The following is a 21,003-nucleotide window of genomic DNA, read 5'->3' on the forward strand; positions in this document are numbered from 1 at the left end:
AAAATCCTGACAGTCATTTGGTGTCACCCCCTCTGAAAAGTCAGGCACTCGGTCATGGACCGAGAGCCCGACAGTTACGAGAGAGAGGATGGGGACCCGGCGGCATACCTTATCCCGCCGGGTGGCTGTCCACTCCTCTCTCTGCTGGCGTCCATCACCATGATGGTCGCTGGCAAGTATCAATAAGATGACCGCGCATGCGCGATGACGTCATGGTGGGGGTGACACCTGGCCTCGGGACGCCGCTGCTTGACAGTAAGGGTCCGTTCACCGCACCAGATTAATGCTCGGACACATAGAAAACAACAATTGTTTTCTATGTGTCCCGTTCACATTACAACGCAGTGGGCGGTACACTGTGATAAGGAAACATGCTGAATTTTATCACAGCACAATGGATCCCACGCCAGATTACCGGATGGGAGCCATGTGGAGACCTGAATGGAGTGTACACATTGTACACTTCACATAAAGTTTAAAAAAAATGTAAACAGTGACAGCTCCAGCAGTGTGTGATACAATGCACACAACTGGAACTGTCACAATGCACTAGCCCACCCGCTAAAATGCTGCGTTTCTGCGGACAGGATAGTGTTGAATGAACTCTGACTGTTTTGGGAGACATCACATTGGTGGGTAAAGTCCCTCTGGAATAGATAGTTGATATGTTTCCATTATCCTCCCGACTTCTCCAAACAGCACCTCTTCCTAGAAAACTCGACCAATCACAGGAGAGAGGTCTGCGACAGTTCTGTCAGAGGTGTGACAGATTCATATACAGTACACCTTACCACCATCTAGATGAGTCACACGTTCTGCCATTTGCCACATTACCACTTCAAGGGATCAATATGGAGATGAGGATTCACCCCATAGGTGGACGCTGCTTTACAACTACCAATCACATTCCCTGGCCTCAAACTAATTGTACAATCTCCTTTATATCTACCACCAACTATGTAATATAAGGGCCTGTCTGATTGGATGCAATTTGATTAGATGGGTCAGGGAGGCCCTCATATTACATAGTTATGATAAAGTTAAGTGTACAGACATTGTAATGTCTATGCTGACCCTACCACAGATACGTGAATAAGGCCGGTCATACACTATTTGTATTTCATTGTAAAAAAAAGATACATTTCCCCATCCAAACTAAACGGTGTGGATTGGAGAATCCGACTGTCAGAATACCGGAACAATGACTGCGGCTGATTAGCAGAAGTTACGGCTTGGCCCAGGATTTTTTGGACAGGCTCCTTCGTCAAAAGTGGATTGAAAGATCGTCTTTTGTCGTACAGAGGAGCACCAACAGGCAGGGGCGTCCTGAGGCTGGGTGTCACCCGGGGGCGGAGACCGGGTGACAGCCCCGCATGCTTGTGATGACGTAATTGCGCGTGTGCATTTGCATTATTGACGCCTGCCGGCAGCAATCTTTCTGGTGGACGCCGGCAGAGAGAGGAGGGGGCGTTCACCTGGCGGGATGAGGTATGCCGCCGGGTCCCCTCCTCTCTCCTGACACTGTTGGCCTCTCGGTCTGTGACCGAGTGCCCGACTTTTCATAGGGGGTGACACCAAAATGACTTTCATTCATTTTGGTGTCACCCCTCCAGTGGTGGCACCAGGGTGCGGGCCGCGCCCCCTTGTGACGCCACTGCCAACAGGGCCACACACTGGTCGAATTGTCCAGCACTGATATCCCATCCGAAGATCTCACATACAATGCACTACTCACGATACAGAGCACAGGTTCGCCGGACTCGGGGCACGCATGCGCAGTGATAACATGCAAGAACACGCACATTGCTCTATTACACCCGCATGGACTAGAAAGACTAGAATTGTTGGCCTGCTGTATTTCCCATGCATAGCCGTATGGAGGCGACTCATCCTGTCTATACCAAAACAGTTCCTAAAGCTGTGAGTTCTTAGTGTCTTGTTAGCAGCGGTATTTGTGAATAAAGTTTTTCCGTTTTGAATGTGACGTTTTGTCATGGCAGCTCCCGGAGCGGAGCAGTGCGGATGTGAATATTCAGTTGGCGGGCCGGGGGGACACGATGAGTTCGGCCACAGATGTTGGGAAGGCCGGGGCGGTGGGGGATGTACGAGGGAAGAGTGTGGAGGAGCTGATGGAGATCCTGGAGAGACAGGAGAAGATACTGAGCAATTCGTAAGACTGGACGGGGGCGAGCTGTCATAACACACACTGTCTACATACACACACTCCATACACACACTCAATACACAGTGTATACATACATACACAGCACACATACACAGTGTATACATACACAACACACACAGTGTATACACACATTCAATACACAGTGTATACATACACAGCACACACACACAGTGTATACATACACAGCACACACACACACACACACACACACACACAGTGTATACATACACAGCACACAATAAACAGTGTATACATACACAGCAAACACACACACAGTGTATACATACACAGCACACACACTCAATACACAGTGTATACATACACAGCACACACACACTTAATACACAGTGTATACATACACAGCACACACACACACTCAATACACAGTGTATACACACACACACACACACTCAATACACAGTGTATACATACACAGCACACACAGTGTATACATGCACACACTCAATACACAATGTATGCATACACACGCTCAATACACAGTGTAAACATGCACACACACACAGTGTATACATACACAGCACACACACACAGTGTATACATACACACTCAATACACAGTGGGGGGAATTTATCAAAATCTGGAGCAGCTGTGCATGGCAACCAGTCAGTTTCTTTCTTCAGTTTGTTCAGTTAAGATTTAAAAATGAAAGATGCTGATTGGTTGCCATGCACAACTGCTCCAGATTTTGTATGCTCCAGTTTTGATAAATTCCCCCCAGTGTATACATACACAGCACACACTCAACACACATACAAAACTTCAATACACATTGTATACATACACAGCACACACACACACACAGTGTATACATACACAGCCTCAATACACAGTGTATACATACACAGCACACATACACTGTATACATACACACACTCAATACACGGTGTATACATACACAGCACACTGTATACATACACACACTCAATACACGGTGTATACATACACAGCACACTGTATACATACACACACTCAATACACGGTGTATACCCTGTTTCCCCGAAAATAAGGCCTACCCTGAAAGTAAGACCTAGCACTATTTTTCAAGATTCCTGTAATATAAGACCTACCCCGAAAATAAGACCTAGTTTGGTGGTAGCATGTGAGGGGGAACTTGCAGGAGAGATGGTATCAGCCTGCAGGGACATACTGTATTAAGGGTATGACAGGAGACTCCCTCCGCCCAGCGCTGTGACAGGGAGCACTCCAGTACCATACTTCACCAACTGCTGTCCCCCTGAAGGCACTGCTTAATGTAATGGTACTGTGTACCGGTAAATGGTACCGTATTTTACCACGCTGTCTGATGTCCCCACTGCTGGTACCACTGTCCCTGATGGCAAAAGAAGCCGGCGCTGTAGAAAGCATGCTGCTGCGGTGGCGGAGTGAGCAGAGCCGCATTAGCCAATACTTCCTCTATAGCGCTAGTTACTGTGACAGGCGGAGTGATACCAGATAACTTTGGATACGAACTAGTGTGTTTTTTTGAGGCAAAAAAAATATAAGACAGTGTCTTATTTTCGGGGAAACACGGTACATACACAGCACACACACTCAACACACATACACAGTGTATACATACACAGCACACACATATATAATGGTGGAAATTTATCAAAACTGGAACAGACGGCATCTGGGGCATTTGTCCATAGTAACCAATCAGATTCTCTCTTTAGTTTGTTCAGTTAAGCTTTGAAAATGGAAAATAGAAGCTGACTGGTTGCCATGCACAACTGCTCCAGATTTGATAAATTCCCCTCAATGTATACATACACAGCACAGTGCACAACACACATACCATATATTCATGCAGCGCGCGCACACACACACACACACACACCTGTTTTATTTTGGTGAATTGATGCTTCTCTCTCTCTTGTACCTGAACTTCTAACCTCCCAAGTTCCTGAAAAGGAGGACAGGGACACTTTATTTCCTGATTGTATTAGGCCCCTTTCACATGGCGGTTCCGATCAGGTCTGCCTGTCAGTTTTTAAGGTGGACCCGATTAGATGCCCAATGTAAGCCGTGAGTAAAGGGACAGACCCGGTTGCCCCTGACTCCCGCCAGGTCCGGCAAAACAAATGGATGAGAGATCCGTTTTGCCGTACCTGAGCGTGCCAGATTGGGGGTAATCTGATGTAAATGGACACATGTCTGGTTACATCTGACTCCCCATAGACTGACATGGAGTCCAGTAATTGCAGTTTGGAGGAAAAAAAACTGCATGCACACAGATGTCACAGCGGTGACATTTTCTCTGTACTGCTGTGATCAGAAGGGAATCTGCACAGATCCTCTCCTGGGAAGCTGCATGTGCATTTTGTTCTGTGTGAATGGAGGCAGAAATGAATGTTATTAGTAGAGTTTCTTTCTAGGTCCAATGTAAAAGCGTAAGGTGAATGGCAAGTGGACGATTCATAATGAAGAGCAGATATAACTATCCACTGTGTTATACTTAGCTAGGTTACACACATTGCAGCCTGCATTTTATGGCCCATTCATAAAATGCAGGTCACAGTGCCCCATGGTATTGTCTCTGCTTAGCACAGCAGAGAAAGCTCTGTTATTGAAGAAGAACTGATGATGTCACAGGCCACCTGACTGGGCTCTCCTCCCTATTTTGTTTCCCCACTCATACATTCGAAGGTGTAGTGTCCTGCTGGATCCAGCACTCGTTTTTTGTGCTTTATAAATGTGCGGTTTACAAATTGTTTTCTTTTTTTTTCATTTAAAGTAGGATGCTCTTTACTAATTCCCTTTAGAAAGAATAATACACTGCTAGAGTATCCCATAATAGTGATAGAAAAGAAATCTGACGGATGGTACCAAATAACATTGTCGCAATGCACCATTGTGTGCTAAATGTTTCCTTTTTATATATAGCTATGGTCTGGTGGATCATTCCAGTGTGCAAGCATTTCCCAGAGAGGCAGACATATAAACAATAACCAACCTAACCCAAATGGTGGGCTAGTCATCAGTAACCCTAAAACAGGGGTAGGCACATATTATGGAATTCAGGAGCCAGACTACCCAAGCCAGCAGGATTGTTCTTAGGAGCCAGCTTTAATGACAACTAGAAAAAAACTAGTTCAGATACCAGTGCCAATACTTGGCATTTTCACAAGAACTACCAGGGTTGTAGCGGTTGCAGCTGTGACGGGGCCCTGGCTCTACATCGCTGTCCTGAAATGATTAGTCTGTATTGTTTTAGAGAAACTGTCACACTAAACAAAAAATGTATCAGTGATTGGTATCTTTGAATTCTTAGACAGGTATTGGTACTTGTACTTGTATTGGGACACCGGCCTTTACACGCACATGAACTTTAATGGCATCCCAGTCTTAGTCCTTGGGTTCAATATTGAGTTGGCCCGCCCTTTGCAGCTATAACAGCTTCAACTCTTCTGGGAAGGCGTCCACAAGGTTTAGGAGTGTGTCTATGGGAATGTTTGACCATTCTTCCAGAAGAGCATTTGTAAGGTCAGGTACTGATGTTGGACGAGAAGGCCTGGCTCGCAGTCTCAGCTCTAATTCATCCCAAAGGTGTTCTATCGGGTTGAGGTCAGGACTCTGTGCAGGCCAGTCAAGTTCCATCACTCCAAACTCGCTCATCCACGTCTTTATGGACCTTGCTTTGTGCACTAGTGCGCAGTCCTATTGGAACAGGAAGGGGCCATCCCCAAACTGCTTCTGACGCTTTGCATTGCACTTGATGATGTAAGCCTTGGATGCAGATGCTCAGCCATGGAAACCCATTCCATGAAGCTCTCTACGCACTGTTGTGCCAATCTGAAGTCAACCTGAAGTTTGGAGGTCTGTAGGTATTGACTCTGCAGACAGTTGATGACTTCTGCGCACTGTGAACTTCAGCATGTGCTGACCCCGCTCTGTCATTCTACGTGGCCTACCACTTTGTGGCTGAGTGGCCTTTGTTCCCAGTTGCTTCCACTTTGTTATAATACTACTAACAGTTGACCGTGGAATATTTAGTAGCAAGGAAAATGAACAGATGGACTTATTGCACAGGTGGCAACCTATCACGGTACCACGCTTGTAGTCACTGAGCTCCTGAGAGCGACCCATTCTTTCACAAATGTTTGTAGAAGCGTCTGCATGCCTAGGTGCTTGATTTTATACACCTCTGGCCATGGAAGTGATTGGAACACCTGTATCCAATGATTTGGAGGGGTGTCCCAATACTTTTGGCAATATAATGTATATTAAAGCAGGGATGCACAAATCCCAGGAGCCCCTTCACCAATGCTCCTTAAAAATGACAGCTGCCTCCTAACTTTTGAGTTTTTCTATAGTCTAGTAACACAGGTGGCAACCTACCACGCTTGTAGTCACTGAGCTGGAAAAGTATCAGTACTTGTACCAAGTGCGGTACTTGGTATGTGAACATCCTTAGAGAAAAAAAAACCTTAAAATGAAGGTGCCAGCTGTAATTTTTTAAGGAGCATTGCCTTCCTGGCTTCTGGGATTTGCCCAGCCCTGTCCTAAAAGGATGAACAAACATGAAAAAAAGGGGCTAGAGAAGACCCAGTAGACAATAGTGCACAGTACCTGTTAGCATTGTATTGAATCTATAAGTTAAGTTCCAGGTTATGTTCACACATACCCTTTAAAATACAAATACAATTTTTCAGTTGCTTGAAAACAATCAGAAGATAATTTTGCAGAACACATTTTTAGTTAAAACAAATAGCAAAATTGCTAAAGAGAGAATCTATGTGATTATGTGAAGACTACATATGATATGGAGAATGCTAGAAACCTTCAATGCAATCAGTGTTGTCCGTGTCATTAATTTCAACTTTCTTTCTGCAGGAAATTTACTGCCAGGTTGCCGGACCGCGGAAAAAAGATTCTGGATTACGCAGAAAAAGTGAGAGCTGCAATTGCAGAACATAAAAGGTCAAAAAAGACAAGAGATTTACTTTCCACATTCAGACTGGAATTTGAAGAAAAGCAGAATGAAGTCAAAGAGAAAACCCAAATAGCCTGGCCGGTGGATAAGAAGACATTGGCATTACCAGCCGGGACTCTTTTAAGCTCAAACAGTACTGCTAATGTATCTGAAACAATTAACCAACCTAATACAGATGCAGTGGCTGCCTCATCTGAAACACAACGTAAAACTAATATGGATACAGAAAATCCTTCATTGCCAGCGACAAATTCATCTACAACAGAGAATAAACTTTCTAAGGACACAAGTAACCCTTCGTTATCAAAGGACACATTACATGAAAAAGACAAATATGATGTGGATACAAATGTCTCGCCTTTTACAGCAGATACTGTATCTGAAATAAGCCATAAACCGAATGTACATGCAGGCCGCCCCCCAGTACAGGAGGATGGGAATCAAAAGACTGCTAAGAACTATGCTGGTACAGCTGATGATTTGGCAGATAGCTTGAAGATGGTCAGCATTAATGATCGTACAGAGAGGGGAAGTGAGGGTTCATCGACATCGAATCAACCAGAAAACCCTTCACACCCCTTGAAACAGTCACATTACCTTGAAGTTGTAGAGAATAGGTCGAGGAGCCCGGTTTATAAAAGGGAAAAATTCAGAACAAACAGGTATATTAACTTAAAGGCTGATATATCACTGAAAAATATATAAATGTCCGCAGGTTGGGCACCAAGATCTTAAAGCCACAGCATCTGGGATAACTTCTAATGAAGGTCTTCAAGCCGTAGAATTTGGGATACCTTCTAATGTTAACTGACGTTTTACAACATAATAGGAATTAGAGCTGCAGCTAACGATTATTTTCAAAATCGATTAGTTAGCCGATTATTAAGTTCGATTAATCGGTTAATCGGATAAACAATAAAATACATTTTAAAAAATGGCTCCAGTAATGGACTACTAGTTTGTATTGAGATTGCAGTCCATCACAGGAGCAAGCTTGGAGCGGTGGAAGTAAAAAAAAAAAGTGTGGTGTGCGATATAGTGAAATGGAAAGTTTATAGTTGCATATCTTTAATTATTTTATAGGGTCTGAAGTAAAATGAATTGTGATGTCTTCATAAATGGCATAATCTTAGGAATATAAAAGTACTTCTTGTGCAATACAGGACCGTACAAAAACATCTCTCTTCAGCGTGCAAAGGCCCCCTATAGCACCCCAAAAGTGAAACAGACTATTGCAAATATTTAATATCAAAAGAAAACCCCCCAAAAATGTGAGTTTGCTTACATAAATAAATAAGGATGCACCGATACCAAGTACAGTACTCGGTACAAGTACAGATATTTTTCGAGCTCCAAGACTAGACTAGAAAAAAATTCAAAAGCTAGGAGGCAGCTGTCATGTGTAAGGAGCACACGGAGCTCCTGGGGTTTGTACATCTCTGTTTTAATGTATGATTTTGTTTTTATAAACATATAAATACAAAGGAACAGATTGTTTCCGCAGTGGGCTGTGCAAGGACCCAGTGGGGAGAAAAAAGGGGGCTTTTTAGAAACCAGTCCAGACCTCGTATATAAAAGTCTTAGAAAAACATTTATTCACTAAATTGTTGTATACATAATTTAGAACCAAAAAATAAAGTACAAAATCATGTCATCAATAAAAATATATATCATTAATAAAAATACATATTGAATATGCAGGTTCACCGTTAGATGACAATACATATTGAATATGCAGGTTCACCGTAACTTATTTTCAGATGATGTAAACGCTCCTATAGGTCCCTATATCTCGTAACCGCACGGGACCTATAGGGACCTATAGGAGCGTTTACATCATCTGAAAATAAGTTACCGCATATCTCGTAACCGCACAGTATTGTCACCTAACGGTGAACCTGCATATTCAATATGTATTTTTATTAATGATATATATTTTTATTGATGACATGATTTTGTACTTTATTATTTTTTGGTTCTAAATTATGTATACAACAATTTAGTGAATAAATGTTTTTCTAAGACTTTTATATACGAGGTCTGGACTGGTTATAAATAAATGATCCCGCAATCATTGGTGGTTAGTGGAACTTTAAAGCCTATTTCTACCTTTTTGTTAGTGATTAGCATGTATTGTGGCAATGTCGAGGTGCAGTGATGTGTATACATTTTCATGACTCACATTGCAAGCTTTCTTCATTTTTATGGAATTTGTGTTGGTTATGTGTTTAGATGAAGCACTGGGATCTTGAAGAATTTTGAATTAAGTTTTACTTGCTTTGAAGAGCATTACATGTATGAGTATGACATTGTAGAGAAAACATAGAGTAAGAAAAGAACTTCCTGTGTATCATAGATAAGCATGAACCTAGAGATTGCACTATACTGCCATCTACAGCTCAAAAGACATATTAGTGCCCTGTTTCCCTGAAAATAAGACCTACCCCGAAATTAAGACCTAGTACCATTTTTGGGAATTGCTAAAATATAAGACCTACCCCGAAAATAAGACCTAGTTGTGACCATTCCCAGGGCTGGTGGTGGCATAAGGGGAACTTGAAGAGCTGCGGGAGAGAATCAGTGGTGCCAACGAAGCCGGCGATAGAGGAAGTGAGGCGGCAGCACAGGAAGCAGAGCCGCATAAGCCGATGTTTGCTCTGTAGCGCCGGCTCCTGTCATAGGCGGAGTGATACCAAATGCACTCCGCCTGTGAGGAATCAATGAAAGCGCGCTTCGCCATTTTGGATTATTTAATTTGGATTTGCATTAACTTTGGATTGTTATACATTAAAAAAAATAAATAAGACCTACCCCCGAAAATAAGACCTAGTTTTTTTTTTTTTTTGGAGCCAAAAACAATATAAGACAGTGTCTTATTTTCGGGGAAACACGGTATATCAGTATATTATTCTGTTGCATTTCCAACAAGTTTTAGTAGGTCTGAGTCCTACAAGTTTAAAATTTTTTTCCACAGGAAACTCAGTCCGACACCAAGGTTGGATTGTAAAGCAGCTGACCCCTCCCTGTGAGTCTTTGTAACAAGGTCACTGCACAGCAGCTCTGCCTTTCCAGGTCACAACACACTGCTGGGGGGTGGGGGAGGTTGCCACTATGAATACTAATGAATAGGGGAAGAGAGCTCAGAGAGAGAGTGTTAATTTACACAAACTGCTTGTAGAGCACAGAGGCAGCCATTTCAAAAGGAGCCATGAAGAGGACACGAAAAAGTGTTCATATACATCAACTGCATATACCTGGCATATTTTTTTTTTTTTATATCTCTGCAAATGTGGAAATGGGCTTTAAACCACCATTCACAAAGGAGAACTTCCTCTATCGTGAATGTTTACTGTTTAGACTTTGCAATACTAGGTATAGATCCACTCTAATTTGGCTCTATACACAATGATTGTGATTTCAGCTGTCCAATGACAGCTCAGATCAAAGCCATTTTACGGGTGCACTGACTACCCAATTGTATTTTCTGTAGCGCTGTTCATAAACAGAACATCAGAAATACGCATCCACCGCACCACTGTTTTTTTTTTTTTAGAATACAGAGGTATTTAAATGCAAAGGTCAGAAGTACCATAGATCCTTAAAGTAGTTCTGCCATCAGATGTATTTGTTGTCTTGAGTGTGTTGATGGCATACAATATGTGATAGCAGTTACAGGTATCTGTTGCATACAAATAAATAGTATTCCCCCTAACATATTCTTCTTCCTTTCTCGCTTTGAGCGCAGAGTCATTTCTGTATCATCCAGGGTCAGCATCGACTTCATAGACAAAGATGTTGGTCCAGAAATGACACAATAAAGTAAACCCCGATGTCTATATATTTTTGTCTCGCAGCTTAGCCCCCACAACTGATACTTATTGATCCATGACTGGAAAAATCACCTTTGCGCTTCTAAAGGTGGCCATACACCTGCCGATTATCGTACGATAATCGGGGGGGATTGCGCGATCGTACGATACTCGGCAGGTGTATGGACAGCGTACGACTTTCCTCTTACGAACACGCTTGAAATCCCGCCAAAATTCGGCTTCCGACCATGCTAGCACAACCCGGCGAAAATCGTCCGATTTTCGGTGGGTTGCTGGCGTGGTCGGAAGTTGAATGCCGCACGGGCCGCGGTGCGCAAGCGCACACTGCCCGCTCAGCACTGCAATCATCGGAAGCCCTCCCCTCGGCGGGGAGGGCTTGTGATGATCGCAAGTACGATCTGCCTGTCCAAGATTGGCAGATCGTACAAAATTTTAATCTCCTTACAACCATCGCACAACGAAAGCCGTGCGATGGTTGTAAGGTGTATGGGCAGCTTCAGTCTCACTTCTGGTCTCATCCTAGGAGCAGCCAGTTTAAAATCCATCAAGTCTCCCATAGATGAGCACCCCTGCTGCCTGAACACGGCAGGGTACAGAGCAATCACTGGAGGAGGTCAGACTAAAGAAAAGCTTGTTCCAGCTTGCAGAAGACTGATGATGTCATTCCCCTTGAACGACCTTTAGAGACTGTTCCTGTCCTTTGACTGGAGCTCAAGGATTGTTTTTAAAAAAACAAGAAGCCGATTTTTTTCCAATGAATTAATTCATGCAGAGTTGTAAAGTTATGGATGGGTAAGGCTCTGGTTCTTCAAAGACGACGGGCCTCATCTATTAGAGTGGATTTCTGTTTTGGAAAAGCCATGTCGTTTTAATGAGCACATTGAGCTGGGTGACCTGTATTTTCAATAAAGCATTTTAATACATTTTAATGAGTGAAATTTTGATCTTTCACAGAAAGCCATTAAGCCTATTAGTCAGCCGAGTAATTGTCATATTTATTTTCAGGTTGCCGTCAGGCTCCAATTGCTCATCCCCCAATCAGTCACCAGGAGAGAGGGTACTTAGGCTGCCTGCGGAAGAGAGAAGAGCTCAGGACAGGAAACATCTGGATGACATCACTGCAGCTAGACTTCCACCACTCCATTACTCTCCAGCCCTGTTACTACCTCTCGCGGAATCTCTGACTCTGCAGATAAAACAGAACAAGACTTATGAGGTAAGTTATGTTTGAAATGGAAAGCATAGGCACACTGGGTACAGTATGTGAAAGCAACCATTTGTAAGTATATCAAGCAACAAATAAGTCACATTGGATAATATAGTGCATTAGACACGGTCTCTCCTTTGCATTTTGTGTAGTATGTCAGTAGACCCCTCCATGTACTAAACAATACCTCTTTTATCATATTTTTTTTCTCTGTTCTAAACAACATACATTTTCTTGTCAACTAACTGTTCTGTTTTTGTAGAATGTGTGATTTATACTTCTGTCTGCTGTGTGCTTGATTTTTCTAGTGCTGCCTTAAAGAAAAGGGGATTGTCTAAAAGGAAATGCAATAGGTAGAATATAGGTCTTGAAGTGGTTAAAGATCTCACAACATTGCTCCATGGCTAAGATTAGATCTTGACTTCAACAGTATACTGATCGTATTCCCTATCCTACGATTCAAACCTGTCATGTGTTGCTTATATAAAGTAATTTAGTTAGCTGTATGGCAAGTATAGTAATTTGTACAGTTTTCAAATGTACTTTCCCTCTTGGGCCCACTGAAGATGAGACCGTATGGTTTTTGAACAGGGTTTAGGCTGCATGGAATTTACTTAAAGGGTTATTAAACCCTCCAGTGTTTTTGCATATATCTACGGCTAGCAAACAGTAGATATATGCAAAAATATATGGGACAGCAAGGGCAGAGGAGTCAGCGCTGGATCAGAGACCCGCAGCAGCGCTGGAGAGAAGGCTGAAAAGGACAGGAAAGAAAAAGAAGAAGATGATCGGATCAATAAACATCATTTTAGGTAAGTGCTGACATTAACATTGGGGGAGGGAAAAAAATCTTTGACTTTAATGTCACTTAAATGCACTGCCTTTTTCTCATTAGGAGGAACTGGAGAATCCACCAAGAGTGGGCTACAGTTGCCTGACCTAAAAGCTAATATTAATATAGTCCTAGTGGAGGATAGAGGCAGAGTCCTGCACCAAGTTTGCTATTGGTGTGTTGCTGATTTATAAAATGCAGATAACGGACAGAACAGTCAGGCACACACTGCCACCACTCGGTTTGGAGCCTCTTCATTTTTGTTGAATAGTTCTCACAGTGTAAGTTCAATAGCTAGGTGGAAAGAACACACAGAACACACTGTGGATCTCCAGATCCACAGTAGAATGAGTGAGTCATCCCTGCACTGGCTTCTCTGCAAGTTCTACAGTTAGTCATGTGAAAAAAATAAGTACACCCCATAGATGTTGTGGACTTTTTCAACATATTTGAAAAGGCAAACGTTAGGTCTTTGGTCAAACAGTGCCTATAGATAACGGTGATATACTTGAATAAAGACACAAGATACAATTGCCTTTTATAATAATTTATTCAACCAAAATATAAATAGATGTAATGGTGTACTGTGGAAAAAGTAAGTACACCCATGGCATCAAAAGCTGGTTTTGACTCCTTTTAACAGAAATTACTTCTTATAGGCATTTTGTATAATTGTTCTTAAATTGTGAGATTTTTGACTACTCCATGCAAAATGTTATTTGCAAAATGCTTGTGGGTTTCCTTGTGTAAAAATGTCAATAGGTAACAAATCAGACCTTTAACTAGAGCAATCCTTCTCTATCTCTTGTTTTTGAGCTATTCCTGATTCCTAAGTGGATTTAATAGTGTGCTTCGGATCATTATTGTGTTGAAAGACTTGTTTCCAGTTTAGCTTCAACTTTCAGGCTGATGGCCTCACATTTTCATCAAGCATACTTTGATATGATGCATAATGCATATTTAAAGCAGCAAAGCAACTGCAAACTATAACAGTTTCATCACCGTGCTTCACAGTTGAGATCATCCTCCTGAAATACTGTCATCTGTTTGTGGCAAACATGACCAGGGTTACTGTGACCAAACAACTCTTTATCTTGGTTTGACCAGACTTCAGCCCTTTTTCCAGAAGGCCTGGCTTTTGCCTAAATGTCCAATGGCAAACTGTAATCTGGTTCTAATGTTCTTTTTGGACAGCAAAGACTTTTTTTTCCCATTGGCACACCCCACATGCAGGTTGCATTGGTGCAGTCTCTTTCTAATTGTAGATGCATGCACGTTGACCCCAACTGTAGCAAGAGCTGCCTGAACACCCTTCAATAAGATTTTGGGGTTCTTGGAGACATTTTAACATTAGTCAGTTTTTGGGGCTCAGTTTAATGGAAAAGCCATCCCTGGATAAAGAGCAGTTTTAAAAAAAAAATCTACACCACTTGTAGATTTATTTCCTTGCAGTAGATTGATTGATTTCAGATCATTTGGTAACCCTTAAAATCTCTTGCCAGTCTCATAGGCATACACAACTTTCTTTCTGAGGGCCTTAGAGGGCTCTATTGATCTTGGCATGATGACCACACATGTCAATAGCGAAGAGATCATCAGCACCTAGATACCTGAGGTCTAAATAACAAAATAATACAAAATAATAAAGTCACCGGCACTCCAAGTATTCAAGTCAATAAGTTTATTGGCCCAAGTGAAAACACCTCTAGCAAGGTTTCGGGACCATGCAGCCCCTTCCTCCCTTGGACTTTTGAGGTCTAAATAAGACAGGTTCCACCTGCATACTTCCTAAGGAGATTCTGATTATTGGCATCTAATATGGGACACTGGATTCTAATTTCATGAAGTTGTGGTAAATATAGAGGTGTACTTACTTTTTCCATATAACAAATCTGCATTTTCAATCATTTGGATTATGAAACTGAATATACCATGCCACTTTATGCGTCATTTGTTCAAGTGTATCACCTTTATCTGTAAGCACAGTTAAAAATGGATTGTGGTTTGCAGGCACTGGACAGTTCTTTGTAGCCTTAAAGGAGACCCAATCCATATTGCAACTCTCCTAATGCACAGCCATGAGTGGTGTCTGAGCTCACTTCCTTTGTGTATAGTTCACTATACACATAATTGTGTTATTTAATTTGTAATCCAAATTTTGGATAGCACTTGTGCCCCCTCAGAGATGATCCACCAACACCACTATACAGTTGGTCCTCCTTCAGTCTTCAGGACAACAGGCATCATTATACATGATGAGATAATGTACAAGTGTCTGCTCCAGCAATGTCACCCAACAATGTCTACAAAGTATGCTGAGTTACTCTGGATGAATAGAGCAGCTGTGCATGCATGGGGTACCTGCTACACAAGTAAACTAGCTGGTGCAGCCCAAACAGTCACCTGCAACATGCTGAAGTAACATTCGGTCCTCCCTCTTGGCTGGACATTAAAGGAGAACTATGAGGTGAGTGCTTTTCACTCACCTCATAGTTCTAGCCGACCTGTGACAATGAGACTGTCACAGGTCGGCTCAGTAGATCGGGAAGTCAGCGAACACATGCCGGTGTTCGCTGACTTCTTGATCCTGTCACGGCTCTCTGCCGTGACAGGGGAGGGGCTGGATTCCCCCCTCCCCGCTCCGATCTGCCAGCGCTGACTGACGGCACGGGAAGCTCCGATCCGCCAGCGCTGACTGGCTGAACGGACGGGGGAGGGGGCGGGTACAGCTGGCTCTGCCTCTAGATAGGCAGAGCCAGCTGTCACTCACGTAGCTGGGCGGATCTCGACATCGATGTCGGGATCCGCTCCGGCGTCTCAGTATACCGCGAGCTGTAGCTCGCGGTATACTGAGCTTAGGGTAACCGGAGGACGCTAGTTTGTGTCCTCCCGTTACCCTAAGGAGAACTATGGGGAAAAGCACTGACCCCATAGTTCTTTTAAGAAACAACCAACTTTATAATAGTGCTCATGGGCCAATTTTCTAAATACAGCATACAAATATGTAAAGGCATAATAGGTAAGATAACATGCTACCTGTAGCTGTAAATTAGTTTACTTCAATCCCCCATAGCCAGTACTTTCTAAACATCTGTGTAATGCTCAGCTCTCCTGGGATCCAGCACTGGGTCACATCTCTGGCTTTCACCTCTCCTGACTGGCACTGTGCCCAATTAGGTGACAGACCACCTGATCGGTGACTCCCAGTGTGCCGTGTGTCTCTATGGACAAGCCCCTCAGTTGGTACAGACCACTGTCCATAACAAATTGGGAAATGTAATGATAATTTTATATAAAGTTACTGTCTAAAAATACAGTACGGATAATAAATACAGTTTCTGTATGTAGACAACATACACCCCAAAGTGATATCAGTTTTGTCTAATGCATTATTTAAGCTGCCAGTTTGTGATCACTGTCTTGCGTGGTGAGGTGTTTAGATGATGGCATGGGGAAATAATAGCAACAAAAGCACTACATTCAAAAATGATCATGTTGGGTTTGTGACTTTCATTTTAATGTTCGATTTTTATATCTACAGGAAAAACAGGCCAAGCTTTCAGCTCAAAAACTATTTGAGAAGCTTAATATTAAGATGGGACCTTTCAACCCTGAGGGAGATTCCTACATGAAATTCCGGGATCGGAGAGATGAAGAGGGCTATGATCCTGAAGAATAACAGAAGGATTTTGGTTCTCCATCTACAAAGCAGATTCTGCGTACTGCACAAGTACCAATACACCAGTTGCCTGATTTGCCTTTGTATATATGTTTGCCACGTTTTACCAAAATAATATACCGTTATGTCCATAATTATTTACATATGTACATTAGAAACTTTCTTTTCTTTTTTTTAACCCTGAACTTCCACTTTTCCTGGTAATTCACATTACTGCCATTATGTTGTCACAGATAAAAAAAAAAAGAAAAAAGAGCAGGTGATTTTACTATGTGTGACGGAACCATATTTAGATATAAGAAGTAACAGGGATGCACAGTGGGACAATGCAAAGAAATTTTCAGCTTGCGGTATGCAGGTCAGTTTAAGGATCCCTTATAATTGGTTCCTATGGGTTACTGCAGTTCACACATCATTTCCTTTTTGCTCACGAGTCTGAAATGTAGTACTAAAATGTTGTATTTAATATAATGAACTGCTTAAGCAAATGATACATTCATTGTTGGCTTAAAGTGACATTAAACCCTCAGATTTTTAACATAAACCAATACTGTAATGTGTGCCTTACTGTAATCCATGGTAGTTTCCCTTCTCTTTGCTGCTCTTCCATTTAAATCTGTATCTCTTCGCATGCTGGGGGAGAACTTCCCTTTGCAGCTGAGTGCCTCTTCCTGTAGTGCTGGCTCAGGTTGTGAACCTGCACACAGACACCATGTATCCATTTCAGAGACAAGGCAGTCTGCTGCAAAACAGAAGTTCTGCCCAGCATGAAAAGAGATACAGATTTAAAAGGAAGAGCAGCAAAGAGAAGGAAAACAACCATGGATTACAGTAAGGCACACATTACAGTATTGTTTTATGTTAAAAAAATCTGAGGGTTTAATGTCACTTTAAATGCTTTTAATGGAAAAAAACCTGAAAATGTTTTGGCTGGGAATGATTATTTTCATCCCGCTGCACTCTGAAATATACATTTCTACAATAAATTTAAGAAAGCTGTAAACACAAAAATAAAAAAAAAGTTATTTTTTCTTCTGTGTGGTTGTACCCTTTTCAGTATTTTCTCACATTCACAATAAACAGAACCAGTCGGTGTCCATTTATAATAATCTGAATCTCCTGTAATAAATTGTTATAGTGTAGCCTTACCAGTCAGGAAAATCTGTGTCCTAATATTTATTAGTGTTCTGGCCCTCTGAGAAGAAGTATGGGGATAGAAGTTCCACAGTGACTATGGTATTTCCTGCAGACTGCTATAGCGACAGCTCAAATTCTTTAATTTTCTTGCCTGTGATCCTCACAGTAACTGCCATTTGACACTTTTTGTATGTTGGTTATAAGTGCTAAGCTGAGGCAGGAGATACAGACAGCCTCTGTGGGGAATCTCACTCCTGAGTTACACTTCTGCACTGAGAGGGAGCGAGTACAAGTAACTAACAGAGAACACAGCTGTCCCCATGAAGTGAGGCAGTGCTATAAAAACAATGCAAGAGTGAAGATTCAGACAATTGCAAATTCTGATTTGGGGCTAAAGTACAATTTTAATTAGATTTTATTTTCTAAAATTAAAGCTGAACTCCAGGTACAGATTAATTATAATATATATTCTCTGCTGCAAACCTTCTTTCTGTGCACCATTAACACACCATTCTCCCCTTGAAATCACAATAATGGGGCTATAATTAATAGTTTATAGTTTAAAATGTCTTCTCAAGATCTGCTTCCATAGTCACCTCTCCTTCCCTACTGATTGAACAATAAATGTGCAGCAGCAGCACATGGATGAGGTGATCCCTGTGTGTGTCTCTCCTGTAAACATTTTCATGTTCAACTGGCAAGCACTATATAAAGAATCCTGATCAACTTAAAATGCTGCCTTTTCTTTTCATGGTGCTTCTATACAGGGGATTACATTAATGTCAAAGCACACTCACATGGGAAAATATGTAATTTGATTAAATGGTGTTTTTTCATATTTGTCTGGAATAATATAATAGGATAACTCTATTGAATATATAGAATAGAAAAAGTTGTTCATTAAATTGTATATCCCTATACCCTGAGAGAGATCATCTCTGCTTAGGCTACATTCACTCCTATGGATTTCTCAACTGTTGCCATCACAATTCTTTATACGTGTGGCAGCATTTGTTTCTATGAAAAATACACCTTGCTAGAAGCCAAACCAAAGATGTAGCACACAGAGTTCTTAAGGCACCACACCAGAATGCGTAGGATTGATTGTAGCCCTACACAGACTACATCTTATTTCTGCACAACAATGCAGCAGTTTTTCTTGTAACCACTGGGGGGCACTGTTTCATTGGAATATTATAGCCAAGGTATTTGTAGAGCTCCATTTCCTTTCATAAACAATAAATAATCATCTTAAAGGTATGGTGCAGAAGTATTACAAAAAAATATATATTTTTAATACATTTCGCAGCTTGGCTCATTTCTAGATAGTTTAGTGTCCATGTATGACAGAAAGGAACTGTACCTCGAGGGTCTGCACTTAAGCCTAATAACGCTGTATTAGAGTAAAATCTTGTTTTTGCTATTCATGTGTTCACTATGGATCTGGCAGTTACGTAGGTCTTATGCTGCCTCTGGCTTTCCAAGCAAAAACTCCCTTCTGGCTTGTTCAGAGTATCTGGATCTATAAACTAAATTCCTCAAACAAGAAAGAGTATCCCCTCTTTTGTTTTCTTGGACAATCAAGAAAACAGCTCAGTTAAAGAATTCAAACATTTTTGGATGCTTGCCTATAATTCCTACACTTATTTATCAAATGTGCTTCTCACAAAAGTCACGTGATAAGACACAGGAACTGCACTTTAACAGTTATCAAGAATATCCCGACAAAATGTACTTCTGTTTTGGAGGATCAGCAAATGTTAAAGAGTAAAAATACATTTCCGCATTCTGTTAGAATTACATGTAGTAGCTGGAATTTCTGAATGATACCCCCCAATGCTGGGAGCAAATTAATATTGGAATATTTAAAATGCAATGTTTTAAAATATTGATGCTGAAGTTAGTGTAATAGTTTTTTTGGGCATACGGCACCTCTGTAATAATGTACCATGAATGATGGATGTCCTACATTCTGCTGGCTTCTGGTCAGTACAATAATCCTCCCCTCTGTGATGCTGGATACTCACTACAGAGCTAAGCAGGAGAGGCTGTTACTGTGACAGAATGTGCTCTTTGCCCTCCCCTTCCTTTCCCTTTACCCATTTACAAAACTCTCGTCCATTCACAGAATGCTCTGCATTCTGCGAAAATAATACAAGTATTTATGTGAATCAGCGAGGGGACAGGATGGGGTGGTAGAACGGTGAGATCCTTCACAGTACCGGCTGCAGGCTCTCCTGCTCGCAGTGCCGGAAGATCAACGTTGTGGTGGGTTGCAATAACCAGAAGCCAGCAACATGTAAGATACACATCATTAGAGGTACATTACTGTATTACACTGGTGCTGTATGCCCCAAAAACATCTTTTTTTTACTAAACATTAGCTTTAAACTCTTTGTGTGACATGGAGACTTTGTGGTTGATTTACTAAAAGCAAATAGACTATTCACTTTTTAAGGGAATTTGCAGGGGACTTCTCCTTTAGCTTAGTGAATGTGATGAAAAGCCATTTTACAAAGAATACCCAATCAAGTGCAAGGAGAACACATGTATCAGAGAGTCTTTAAGAGATGTACCTGACAAGGAAAAAAGCACCTTGGGTAACAATCGGTTATGTTAGTTTTCAAATCAGTCCATTGGTCTCTGGGGAGCCCCTTGAATCCTAGGCTGAGGCTGCATATAGGGCCTCAACTTTTTCCATGTATACTTTAAACTCCCATGAGTTCCAGATCCTCTATTGCCAGGTGATGCACTGGCATTTAACATTCGCATGACAGGGTATGGGCCTCATCACTGAGGTGAGAGGTGTAGCTTACATTTTGACTTGTAAATTAGCCTCAATTTGAAGACTGGCAGCAATCGTACTTGCAGGCAACACCAAGAAACTACTCGGCACTGTTGTTACCCTAGGATTTTTTTTAGGTAGGGTCAAGTTCACTTAATAGGTAAAAACCAGCATTCGTAAGGGGGGTCCATCCATGCAATCATTTATTTGCAAAAAGGCATAAAAACAGCCAACAAACAAATGCTAAGTATTTGTTTGTTGGCTGATTTTATGCCTTTTTGCAAATAAAGTATTGAATGAATGGGACCCCCTTACAAGTGTCTTTGTTACCTGTTGAGTGAAGGCTCTGGCGGAAGCTGTACTGGGCACCGAGGTTCCAGTGACGGTACTG

The 21,003-nt window shown here is 41.8% G+C and overlaps 1 protein-coding gene across 1 annotated transcript; it reads left to right on the plus strand.

The window, feature by feature from the left end:
- Positions 1-1,943: 1,943 nt before the first annotated feature.
- On the plus strand, positions 1,944-16,836 carry POLR2M (RNA polymerase II subunit M). The gene is made up of 4 exons (XM_018559920.1): positions 1,944-2,170; positions 7,043-7,804; positions 11,978-12,188; positions 16,553-16,836. The coding sequence occupies exons 1-4, from the start codon at positions 2,058-2,060 to the stop codon at positions 16,688-16,690; spliced, it is 1,224 nt and encodes a 407-aa protein (XP_018415422.1). The 5' UTR covers positions 1,944-2,057; the 3' UTR covers positions 16,691-16,836.
- The last annotated feature ends 4,167 nt before the right edge of the window (positions 16,837-21,003 follow it).

This window comes from Nanorana parkeri, unplaced genomic scaffold (genome assembly GCF_000935625.1).
Source record: "Nanorana parkeri isolate BGI_ZX_2015 unplaced genomic scaffold, ASM93562v1 scaffold422, whole genome shotgun sequence".
NCBI lineage: Eukaryota > Metazoa > Chordata > Amphibia > Anura > Dicroglossidae > Nanorana > Nanorana parkeri.